This window comes from Polypterus senegalus, chromosome 5 (assembly GCF_016835505.1).
Source record: "Polypterus senegalus isolate Bchr_013 chromosome 5, ASM1683550v1, whole genome shotgun sequence".
NCBI classification, from domain to species: Eukaryota; Metazoa; Chordata; class Cladistia; order Polypteriformes; family Polypteridae; genus Polypterus; species Polypterus senegalus.
This window is the reverse complement of record NC_053158.1, coordinates 35,188,658-35,200,811: the sequence shown is the minus strand read 5'-3', so window position 1 is coordinate 35,200,811 and position 12,154 is coordinate 35,188,658. Positions and strand designations below refer to the sequence as shown.

The 12,154-nt window shown below is 42.1% G+C and overlaps 1 protein-coding gene across 1 annotated transcript in view; it reads left to right on the top strand.

Moving 5' to 3' along the window:
* Positions 1–12,154, top strand: part of prkdc (protein kinase, DNA-activated, catalytic subunit) — a 263,584-nt gene that overhangs the window by 234,663 nt on the left and 16,767 nt on the right. The window contains exons 83-84 of the mRNA XM_039754497.1: positions 1,465–1,666; positions 7,627–7,815. Of these exons, the coding sequence (XP_039610431.1) occupies positions 1,465–1,666; positions 7,627–7,815 (391 nt within the window). The remainder of the gene's footprint in view (positions 1–1,464; positions 1,667–7,626; positions 7,816–12,154) is intronic.

Sequence of the window (12,154 nt, the reverse complement as noted above, 5' to 3'; positions counted from 1 at the left end):
GATGTTTGGTGGTAGCAAGATGGGTGAGACTGTTATTTAAAAAGACCAGACATGTCCATTAAACCCAGATGAGAACTGTACTGTTAAAATTTGTCTTGTGAAGGATGATTGTGAAGGGGGCACTTTTGGAGGTTGTGTGATTTCTCACCAGTTAGCATATCATTGCCTCTGTGGATTAAAATCAGAAGTTACTCAAAACTTGTATTAGAGATGAGTTAAAATAATATTTTCCTTTACCTATTTTGCAATCTTATACTGGAACTATAACAAGTGCCCCCTGTTCTTGTATTATATTGTGTTAGAATATGGTGTCTTTATGTATTGTTGTGTATGTTTATTTTTCTTTAATAAGATCAAAAAGTCTTTGATTCTTTCGAACCCCCCTTCTTGCTGGCCATGTTTATATGTGCTTACATATACTGTAGCAGTCCCTCTCGAGTTGAATAAATACAGGATATCTCAGAATAATAAGCAAATAATATGAAAAATAGCACCACTGCTAGCGGAGGTCCACTTCAGACGTCCATCTCTCGCATCGGACGAGACCAACTCAAGTCTCAGAATCGAAAACTAAAGCAACATCCAAGCTGCGATCAGCAAGCCCCAGTTCAAGATACGGCCTATCAGAGACAGACCTGGATCAAATGGGCGAAAGCACAGACTCCTCGGGACCACGGTCCGCTACATCGTCGCCGGCTGAGAGCGAGAAGGGGAGCGAAGGTGCGATCGTGAGTGCAGATGTGGATAGCTCGCCGATTGGAGAAGATTACCTGAAACTGGAAAGGGCCGGGAAGTCCGCGGCTTCAGTTACGCAATTACGCGGGCCTGGAGCAGCGGGCACCGGCTTCAGCAAAGTCTGCTGCTTCATCTACGGTACAAGAAGGCACAATTGAGCTATCTGAATTGAAAGTGTTGCTCGCTGAGCTCACGCAAGATATAAAGAAAAGCGAGAAGGCTAATGAGAAAGCAACGGCAAAGGCACTTGAGAGACTGAAACAGGAGATGAAACAGGCCAATGAATGGCTACGTCAAGAGATGCAACTTGAACTTTGACAGGTGCTGGGTAAACTTGAAGAGCGCATTCAGGAAAACTCGGTTAAACTGAGCATGCTTGCTGATCAATTGGAGCATCTTAAGGAGACATTCACGAATCGGATCGATAAGGCCGAACATTTAGCTGTCAGTGCCGAGGAAAGAGCAGTAAATGTCAGTTCCGAATGTAAAAAACTCAGAGAATAAGATCAAAAAGTCAACTTGAAAATTCAACATATTGGTTTTCATTTTTTCCTGAAAAGCTGTCAGTTTATTTTATAATTCAAAGTCTATCTATAATGGCCAAGGACACTGTATAAAGTCTCTAGCAGGTGTTTTTTGATATCCCAGAGAGCCCTGAGTAGATTATTCCACTACTAGTGTGTCTCCAGAGATTACCTGACCATTAAACTCTTGTGATCTTCCTTACAGGAAAGCCTTCATGCAGATGAGTATGACTCCCGAGGCCTTTCTCTCCTTGCGCTCTCACTTCGCCAGTTCCCATGCTCTCATGTGCATCAGTCATTGGATTTTGGGAATTGGAGATCGTCATCTGTCCAACTTTATGATTAACATGGAAACTGGGGGCATGGTGGGCATTGACTTTGGACATGCTTTTGGATCAGCTACTCAGGTATAGTTTCAGTTTTCTGATCAGTACGGTTTAGTTTTCTGCCTCTGTATATGTGTGTATGAAATATGCATACATTTTTCTGAATCTTGCAGATCATATTTTTTGGCATATGAAAATTCCCATAGTTGGCCATCTTTCATAAATATCCTAAAAAATCTCAATTTTAGCTGAAATGTTCAGCCAGGCGCACATGAGTGAGTTGTATCGTTTTTCTAGGCATAAGGATCCGTTCAGCTTGTGCAGAAGCCTCTTGTTCTTTCTTTCACAGCCCTCTCTTCAGTTAGTCAGTCATTTTCTAACCTGTTTAGGGTCTCAGGGGGCTGCTGTAGTCCAACCCAGTATTATTAATGTTTAAATTGTTTAAATACCACCGTTTGCCATTTTACATTTCACTCCTAGCAAAACTCAGATGCACTGTTAACTTGTAAACTTTCTAGATAGACAGACAGATAATTACAGTAGTTAGTTGAAATTTAGTTTTTTACAGAAATTCAATAAAAAATTTTAACAAACCACAACTGAACTCAAATACACGCAGAGAACTTAAAACATGTCTGACTTGATTAAAGATGAAAAGAGCAGTCCCAGTCCCAGTGAGGCATCGTAAAGGCGTTTTCCATTGGTGTGAAGGGCCCCAGTAGTGTGTCTTTACACAATTCTGCTCAATAATGTGTTGAATGAAAGTAGGCATTGTCATAAAGTAATTCCAGATTTATTCTTTGCATTAATGTTGTGTGTGCTGTGTGCAGGTTTTAAACAAAGCTGCATTTATTTTGTTTCTGATCTTAGCTTTACATTATTTTTCATGGTGCAGAATTGTGAGAAAGCATTACATTTCACTTGGTGGTTAGCACAGCTACCTCGCAGCTTCAGGAGATGATTCAAATCCTCGCACCCTCCATTTGGATTTTCTTCCTGATACTCCAGTTGTTGTCCTACATCCTAAAGATGTACACATTAGGTGCAGTGACCTAAGTGTTACTGAATACAGCTTTGTACATTCGTGTACTCTGTGATTGACTGGTGTCCTGTCAACAGGTTATTCCTGCCTTGTGCCCAGTGCTGTCTGGTTAGGTATTGTCTCCCTGTGACCCTCAACTGGATTAACACGTTAGAAAAGTAATGGCTGGACTGGTTTAACAAATGCAATTACATTAGAAAGCTTCAGACCATTTTGACTAGGGACCATACAGGTTTGCAGAATGCATATGCTTATGACTTTATTATTTATAGGTTTGGAAGAGTGCTTCCTTTGGTATGATTTATTTGTCCATGCTGTATAAAATATGCCTCACAGCAATTTGGTGAAAGTTCTGTGCAGTTTAAGTTCACAATTACAGAATCACAGGCCTTCTGATAGTGTGGCATGCTGTACCAAAAAACTCAAATTTTGAAATGTTATGGTGCAAACATAATGAGATGAAACTGTCACTTGACAGGGAATCAAAGCTTAGCTGCAGTCTTGGCGGTGCATGGGGCAGGCATCAGTAAGACGGGGAGTTTTGGAGTTCTCCATTATTTGCCTCAGGACCAGTTTGGTACTGCGGTCTGAAAGCTGGTATCAATGCCAGATCCATCACTGCCTTCTGAGAGTATACATGAACGTGATGGGATTTTGCACTTCATTCCCTTTTCGTTAGACTGATGATAGGAACTTAGATCATATCCCTATAGTCAGAAATGTCAGCCTATTACACGTAATCAGATAAAGCCCTGTGTTAGACCGTCCCACTCATTTTTTAATAGCAGAAATAATTTCAAACACGGGCATTCTCTTGATTAAGGTTGGGGTTATTCAGCTATAGTATAAAGTGTATAACTCACAGAACTGTTTGTAATCTGACCATCACACAGGGCAGGTCCTCCTGAGATGAACTCTTACCTTCGGCTGTCAACCAGTAAGTTCTTCCAAATCTTATTTGCATGTAGAGAATACAAGCTGCATACTCGTTCCATGGGAAACACAGAAAAGAAAGTATCCACTGTTTTAGGTTAATTTTTATTTTTAAACATTGAGCAGCTTTATTACAGATCACGTAGAGATTAACTGTAGCCAGTCTGGAGAGGAGCAGACCAAGCGCGAGAGGGAGCTAGCGTGTGAAGCAGGATTTCACCTGTGCTTTCTTGCTTTCCACTTTCACTTTGATTAAATCACTTTGTGAATACTAAACGTGGTATTAAATGAGCCTTTAAGCTCTCCTGACAGCTTGAGTTGAGGACATTCTCTTTAGTTTGTAGTTTCAAAAAGGCTGCAGTCCTGCAGCAAGTAACAAGAGTAACAGGTCAGTCTGATGGGGTTCTTCTGGACTTTGACTTAGAAATGAGAAACATCGTTGGGCTTTAGAAACCCCTCAAGATCTCTCTGCTGTGAACTAAACAACCCCAGGCTCTGTCTAAAGAGAAGCACTTATGGGCCACCCACACCTGATCCGACTCCTGGACATGGGATCCCTTCGAGATAAAAGCAGTTGTCTACAATGTGCTTATGTATCTGACAAGTAGCTGCAGTTATCAGTATTGTTCATATTTGGAGAACGGCTTTCTTTCTTTGTTTCTTTAATTTATGAACATAACATTTTCAGCCATCCACTGTTTCATCTCACTAAGGCAGTTCTGGCAAAATTAAGAAGCAGAGTGAAAAACTGCTGCAGCAAAACTAACTGTGTTACTGTACGGTCTCTTGGGCAAGCCATAAAGAAATTGGCAGACCAATATAGCCATAATAGAGCTAAAGGGGACACACTATACAGTAACGGCGCACTGCATGATAACGTGCAGTGAATACACTTGATTTGAGCATTTCATGGTTTTCATATCCTGTACGTTTACCATTTGTTTGCTCAGAGGTTGATTCGCTTGCTGCTTCCTGAGCAGCTCTTCTTTTCTCTACCCTAGCGGCCCGTTTCTTCTCTTCTTCCATCGCCATGTTTTCGCATTAAAACTGATTAAGTCAGTGTTTGTGTTGCAATTACTTAGTACGTTTTCTCTAATTCTTCAATCTGCCTCAAGAATGATTTAAGATATGAAGAGGTAGGGGAAGTGATGGCGAAGGTGGTAGGGATGAGAATGGCACCTGTATACATGTGCCGCACGGCCGCTGCCAAGAGTTGATTCTACAATAAAAGTAAAAAAATAAATAAAAAGAGTAATAAAAATCATCACCCCCAAAGCGGACAGTAGAGGTCACCTAGTATACGTTTACCAAATTTCAAATCGGATCTTTCACATTTCCTCTCCTTTGTGGCTCTGGCCTGCAAGCGCATTCAGATTTGAATTGAGCACCTTGGCGTGTTCTGCTCTTTGGGAATGCTAGGTAGTAAGTAGCATCTTTGTGCCTCTGAGAAAGTAATGGAGAAGTGTGAAGGCAAGAAACCAGTCTGCCAGTTGGGCTGCTAAGGCAAAGGGCTGCGCCAGCTTCATGAAGCTGTGTTATTGTGATGTGGAAAGAGTAAGAAATCACGTGACCCTCAACCAGTGTGTAGGGGCTCAAAAGCAAACGCGAGGCTGCCCTTTGTCCCTCTAGTTGTCTTTGTAACTGAAGATTGTGCTCATGTTAATGTTTAAAATGCTGTTATTTACTGAATCTTTCAAGGCTTCAGTTTCTGGTTTGCACTAAAACGTTTTAATAACATCTTGCAATTTCAAGCAATAATCTAATTGTACAAAACTTTTACATGCCAAAGTGCAATTTGGTTCTACTGTCGGAAATGTATTTTTTATAAAGCTGATTTTCCTGCAAAAACATATTCAAGTTTTTTGATGCTTTGATATATAATTTCTCATATAAATTCAAAAGAAGGTAAAGAATAAAGTGTTAGACCCCCACAAATGCAACAGTAAAAGTATTCATTACTCTTACATTAATTTAGCTCTACATTTTGCACACATGTGGACTGTGGTCTTTAAATTGATTTTTTGCAACCTGTAAGTATGAATGCAGGCACCTTGTCACAGTTGTTTAATGTGCTGCAGACAAAGATAAAATAATTATAATAAAAGTGAAAAATGTCAAAATTGAAGCGGTAAAAGATACAGCTTTGCTGGGTGTTGCCATTGTTTACTGTCTGAGTCAGCCAGTGTGACTTTTTAAATCTTGTTAAGGTTTACTTCCTTTTTGAATTTCCTTGATTACTTTCCCGATAGTTTGAATCATTGTGGTCTTTGTGTTTTTTTTTTTTTTAACTTATGCTCTTGGCCGACTCTATGACGCTGTGTGTGCCCACGAACGCCTGTAGACGACGTGCTGTAATGCCTTTCTGGGTCTGATGGCTGCCTAATGCCCACTGGTTTTGAGGTTGACTCTGCTCTAAGAACTCTAAAGGTGGGTTAGGCAGAGATGGGCGCCACATGAAGGAGGCAGTGGGGTCTTTCATGGATTACCAGCCACAACATTTGCACTGTGAATACTGCATCAGCACAGACATTTGTACCTTAATGTGTCCATTTCCCAGGAGAGCTCACCGAATTGCATCAGTATTGGAGCCATTTCATTGTTGATGAGGGCTTCTCCATTGGCCTAGTGGAGCTTTCCTTCCACTCTTGATTTTTGTCATTTCCAGCTTCTTCCAGCATACCTACCTTCTCATTAGTGATAGATAGATAGATAGAGAGATACTTTATTAATCCCAAGGGGAAATTCACATAATCCAGCAGCAGTATACTGATACAAAGAAAAAATATTCAATTAAATAGTAATAAAAATGAAAACAATTAAAATAAAATTAATGTTAGCATTTACTCCCCCGGGTGGAATTGAAGAGTCGCATAGTGTGGGGGAGGAGCGATCTCCTCAGTCTGTCAGTGGAGCAGGACGGTGACAAAAGTCTGTCACTGAAGCTGCTCCTCTGCCTGGAGATGACACTGTTCAGTGGGTGCTGTGGATTCTTCATGATTGACAGGAGTTTGCTTAGTGCCCGTCGCTCTGCCACAGATATTAAACTGTCCAACTTTAATCCTACAATAGAGCCTGCGTTCTTAACAAGTTTGTCCAGTTAGTTAGTGCTGTTCTAAAAAAAAAAATCCAAAGAAATAATAAGTGAATGATTTTTACTTGAGTGACACATTTTGATAAAACTACCGGAAACAAACAGGACTGAGGGGCTGTGGTTTTAACAGATCCCTGCTGGCATTTTATCATTTACCAACCCACGTGTCCAAAGAATCCAGTGCTCTGTATCATCACTTCATGGAATCTGGGAAGGGCCTGGGTGATCCAGTACCTCGGGTTTTGTTCATAAATTTTTAAGCTGGAATAAAACAGGTTGGAGCCGGCATGAGCTGCATGTGTTTACAGTATCTCCTTTTGTGTGGAACATGAAGATCAGCCTTTGAGAATTTGAATGTCCTTTAGGTGGAGCCGTTAAATCACTAAAGCAGCTCTCTTTAGAACATGGTGGGTTTGCTAAGTGTCACCATTTATCAGGCATGATAAGGCTACAAAAACTAGTTATTGTGTTGTCTGATTCACAAAAAAATAGAAGCTGTGAAGATAAACTGCAAACACAAAACTAAATAGAGCTTTGCTTTGATAAAACATGATTAATAATTAGAAAGTCATGCTGACTGCACTTCACCGTATGTCTGCACCTCATAAAAAGACTTTGCACACGTGACAGGTTTCCAGCAACGGCGCATCCGTAATGTATCCAAAGGACCAGAATAGCAAACTGAGCCTGTTAGGAAGTGAAGTGCATGTGAGACATTAAAGCAAAAAGAAATATAAACTTGTGTTGCTTTGGAAAGGCAGCATTACAGTGTGCTTTGCTAAACTGAAGGTGGTTAATAAATAAACCTGCCAGCTGTTCATTGAGGTCTCTTCCTCCTTTTGTGATGTTCTTATCATTATTATATGATGATAATTATGAACTTGTATTACTTAAATGTGGTAATGAAATCTGTCAATGTGGTAAGAGCAAATCCCGTCTGGTGGCTCATCCACTTCTTATTGCTTACCCCTATAGTTTCTACCTGTGCCCGAACTGATGCCCTTCCGACTGACACGCCAGTTACTGAATCTCATGTTGCCAATGGGCGTATCGGGCCTGCTGTACAGCATCATGGTCCACTCCCTCAGAGCTTACCGAGCAGACCCAGACCTCCTGCTCAACACCATGGATGTCTTTGTCAAGGAGCCATCATTGGATTGGAAGGTGAGGCCTCGCCTGTTAAAGCGGTTGCCCATTCTTGTTCTTAACATTTTCCATTAATGTGTTTAGTTTTTGTAAATCATTGATATGTGTGGTGAACGTTTACTTATCTCCTGTCTAATTGTTTCTGGTTCATTGAGAACCATAACTGATGATAGGAGTACAAATATATTTTATTTATTGTTTTGTGTGTTTGTTTTTGTGAAGTTGGCAAAGAGCACATAGTGATAAATCAAATAATAATTCTTTTAAGTAAAGAAGAGTGACTATCATCAGTGTTTTCAAAAAATGCTGAAGGCTTTGTACCTAAAAGAGGCCATCCATCAATTTTCTAAACCCGTTTTATTGTGAGCAGAATCTCCGTGAAGCGCACCTTGTGTGTGTGTGTGTGTGTTCACACTGTGAAGGACTGGCACCTTGTGTGTGTGTGTGTGTGTTCACACTGTGAAGGACTGGTGTGTGTGTGTGTGTGTTCACACTGTGAAGGACTGGCACCCTGTGTGTGTGTGTGTGTGTTCACACTGTGAAGGACTGGCACCTGTGTGTGTGTGTGTGTGTGTGTTCACACTGTGAAGGACTGGCACCTTGTGTGTGTGTGTGTGTGTGTGTGTGTGTGTGTTCACACTGTGAAGGACTGGCACCTGTGTGTGTGTGTGTGTGTGTGTGCACCATGTGTGTGTGCGTGTGTGTGTGTGTGTTCACACTGTGAAGGACTGGCACCATGTGTGTGTGTGTGTGTGTGTGTTCACACTGTGAAGGACTGGCACCATGTGTGTGTGTGTGTGTGTGTGTTCACACTGTGAAGGACTGGCACCATGTGTGTGTGTGTGTGTGTGTGTGTGTGTGTGTTCACACAGTGAAGGACTGGCACCGTGTGTGTGTGTGTGTGTGTGTGTTCACACTGTGAAGGACTGGCACCTTGTGTGTGTGTGTGTGTGTGTTCACACTGTGAAGGACTGGCACCTTGTGTGTGTGTGTGTGTGTGTGTTCACACTGTGAAGGACTGGCACCGTGTGTGTGTGTGTGTGTGTGTTCACACTGTGAAGGACTGGCACCTTGTGTGTGTGTGTGTGTGTGTGTGTGTGTTCACACAGTGAAGGACTGGCACCGTGTGTGTGTGTGTGTGTGTTCACACTGTGAAGGACTGGCACCTTGTGTGTGTGTGCGTGTGTGTGTGTGTGTTCACACAGTGAAGGACTGGCACCATGTGTGTGTGTGCGTGTGTGTGTGTGTGTGTGTTCACACTGTGAAGGACTGGCACCGTGTGTGTGTGTGTGTGTGTGTTCACACTGTGAAGGACTGGCACCTTGTGTGTGTGTGTGTGTGTGTGTGTGTTCACACAGTGAAGGACTGGCACCATGTGTGTGTGTGCGTGTGTGTGTGTGTGTGTTCACACTGTGAAGGACTGGCACCGTGTGTGTGTGTGTGTGTGTGTTCACACTGTGAAGGACTGGCACCGTGTGTGTGTGTGTGTGTGTGTTCACACTGTGAAGGACTGGCACCTTGTGTGTGTGTGTGTGTGTGTGTGTTCACACTGTGAAGGACTGGCACCCTGTGTGTGTGTGTGTTCACACTGATAGATTGGCGGCCTGTCCAGGGGTTGTTCCTGCCTTGTGCTTGCTGATAAACCTGATAAGATAAACACGGTGCGACGTTTACTACAGTATATAGAATATCCAACATACAGTGCAGAAACTTTAATGAAGCAAATGCCCCTTTTATGCCCAAAAATGCTGCACCAGACTTTATTAACTTAACTGGCTGTCACCTCTGAATGTAAGCTTGACATTTTTTCTCATTTTTGTACGCAGTTGGCAGTGTGGCTAACACTCTGGACTTTCCACCCTAACCTGAATGCATTCCAATTGTTAAAAAACACCCGGTGATTTCACTGTTGTCTTGTACAACACCGAGAAATCTAGAAAATCTCATTTTGGTGTTATTACATGTTTTAATTAATAATGGACTCAAGATGATAAAGATGTTAATGTCGTCGTCTTCATCATCCTCAACTCAACTAATTAAGTTTGACACCCCATGCACACCAGTCACATATGTTTAATTCAAATCGAATTCCCACTTACAGAGATATTTTTTAAACATGTAAGGAGAAATACACAAATTTTTAAAGGCGGCATATGACAAATTCCTCTCAGTTTCCTATAAGTTTATCATAGTGGTTGGCTCAACCCCAGAACAAATGACTGGCACTCAACGAGCTGTCTGCTTAAACAATTGTGCCATGTGAGCCTTAGGGATGAGTGGGCATTTGGTACAATTTGTAGCAGAAATACAAGATAAGAGTAATTTAAAAAGAACTGCATGTGCAAAAACAGTGGCATCCTGTCCAAGGTGAGCTCCTGCCTTGTGCCCTGTGCTGCCAACGTAGGTAAGGGCTCTCCACTGACTCTTTAGTCAGTAAGAGAGTTGGAACATGGATGGATGGCATTGTCTATGATGGCAAAAAAATAAAAAATTCTTAATAAAAATGTAATAATAAAATAAAAGTGATCATTGAGAAGGCAGTGGCTTCTATGAAGATGGCTTTTGATCAGTGCTGCTAAGATTTCACTTTTCTATATTTTATGTCCTTCTAGTCAGCAGCCATTTCAGCAGCTCTGTGACCAGGCCACGTTGGCGTGCTGCTTCGCTATCATCCAAACTTATAACATGACTACAAAAGCCGCTTTTCCACTGCATAGTACGGCACGACACGGTTCAGTACAGCTCACCTTGGTTCGGCTCAGTTCGGCTGGGTTTGCGTTTCGACTGCAGTTTAGTACCGCTTTAGAGTGGGCGGGATTATTCACGTGTCGTTAGAGTTGCGCCGCCTCTACTGCCGTGACACCGTGGAACTATTACAACAACACGCAGACAACGACAACACTTTAGCTCGAGAACGCGCAAGGGTAAGCATCTTAAAAAAGCTCATCACTAGCTAACTTTTATCACTGTTGCAAAGCATAAAATGAACTTAACTGCCAGTGTAACATTAAAATGCTGATTCTGTATATTACAGATCTTCCACATTTTACAAAAAAGTCGCCGCAACAGACCATCTGTTTGGACATTTAACCGTCCTTCAGAGTGGTGGGATGTGATTGTTCCCGGTTTTACAAACACTCAGTGGCTGGAGAACTTTCGAAACTTCCGCGTGTCTGTACCTTTAAAGAAAGGAATAGCCAGTGACGCAGTAATGACGATTTTCTCCGGCCAATCAGTGATCAGCAGAGTTTACACGTCACGTTTTGGTAACGGTTCGCACGCTTGGAACCTCGGCTGAGGTGGTACTAAAAAAAGGACCAGGTACCAGGTACTGTTCCCAGTGGAAAGCCCCGCAAAAGTGAGCTGTACTGAACCGTGTCGTGCCGTACTATGCAGTGGAAAAGCGGCTTTAGTAAGACTCCGTGCACACTACTACATTTTCTCCATGTTTGCCTTTTGTACACACTCCCTCGGGTTTTTTAACCCCCCAAAAATGGAGACCTGTGAAAACACTCTGCAGAGCCATCTACTTCTGAAAATGCAACGGGGATTGGTGGAAACCGAGAATGTCCAAAAGTGAGACTCTGTAATCGCTCTCTGATTGGTGTGTGCTTATTATATGGCCCTTCCTGGAGTGGCTCATTACAACATATCATCAACCGTATTCCAACTTGGTGGACATACAAGAGTTTTTTCCCAGGGCACCTGTAGTGTTGCTTACCTGTATACATCTAAATTGCGTTTTTACGGTGTGCCTGCTCCTCGCATACTCCAAAGGCGAGTAATTTACTGGTTGCAACAATTTTGCGATAAATTGTGGCCAGCGACATTACTGTCCCTTCTAGGATTTTTCTGCCAACGCGTGCATGCCCAGTGCATTTGAACAGCTAGCATTGATAGAGCTACTCTCGTAAACTATGTGAAAACACTAGTATGGCCGGAGATTGTTTTTAAATGAAAACGGAGTTGTGTATCTATAGCCTAATGCCAGTGTACTCCTTATGTCTCCATTTTAGCCAGCGTATATCGGCCGCAGTTTTAAATGTCCTTATACAAATTTGTTCAAATCATATTTATACTGATACTAGTTACTGTCTTTGTGCCCACCTGTAGGTGGTGCTGCAGCTCTCTCAGCTCTCCTTTCACCTCCCATGGCTGCACCTTGGACTGAAGTTTGCTGTAGAATGGCCTCACATAAACTAAACGTTACTGGAATTCTTTGTTGTTTTATAGTTTTTACTTGCTTAGCTGCCACAAGTTGAACTTTGTCTCCACCAGCAGACTTGTGGCAGTAGTTTTTAATACTGTTTCACAAGTTGTCGTTTGAAATGACATGTGGCTGACACTTCTTAACAAT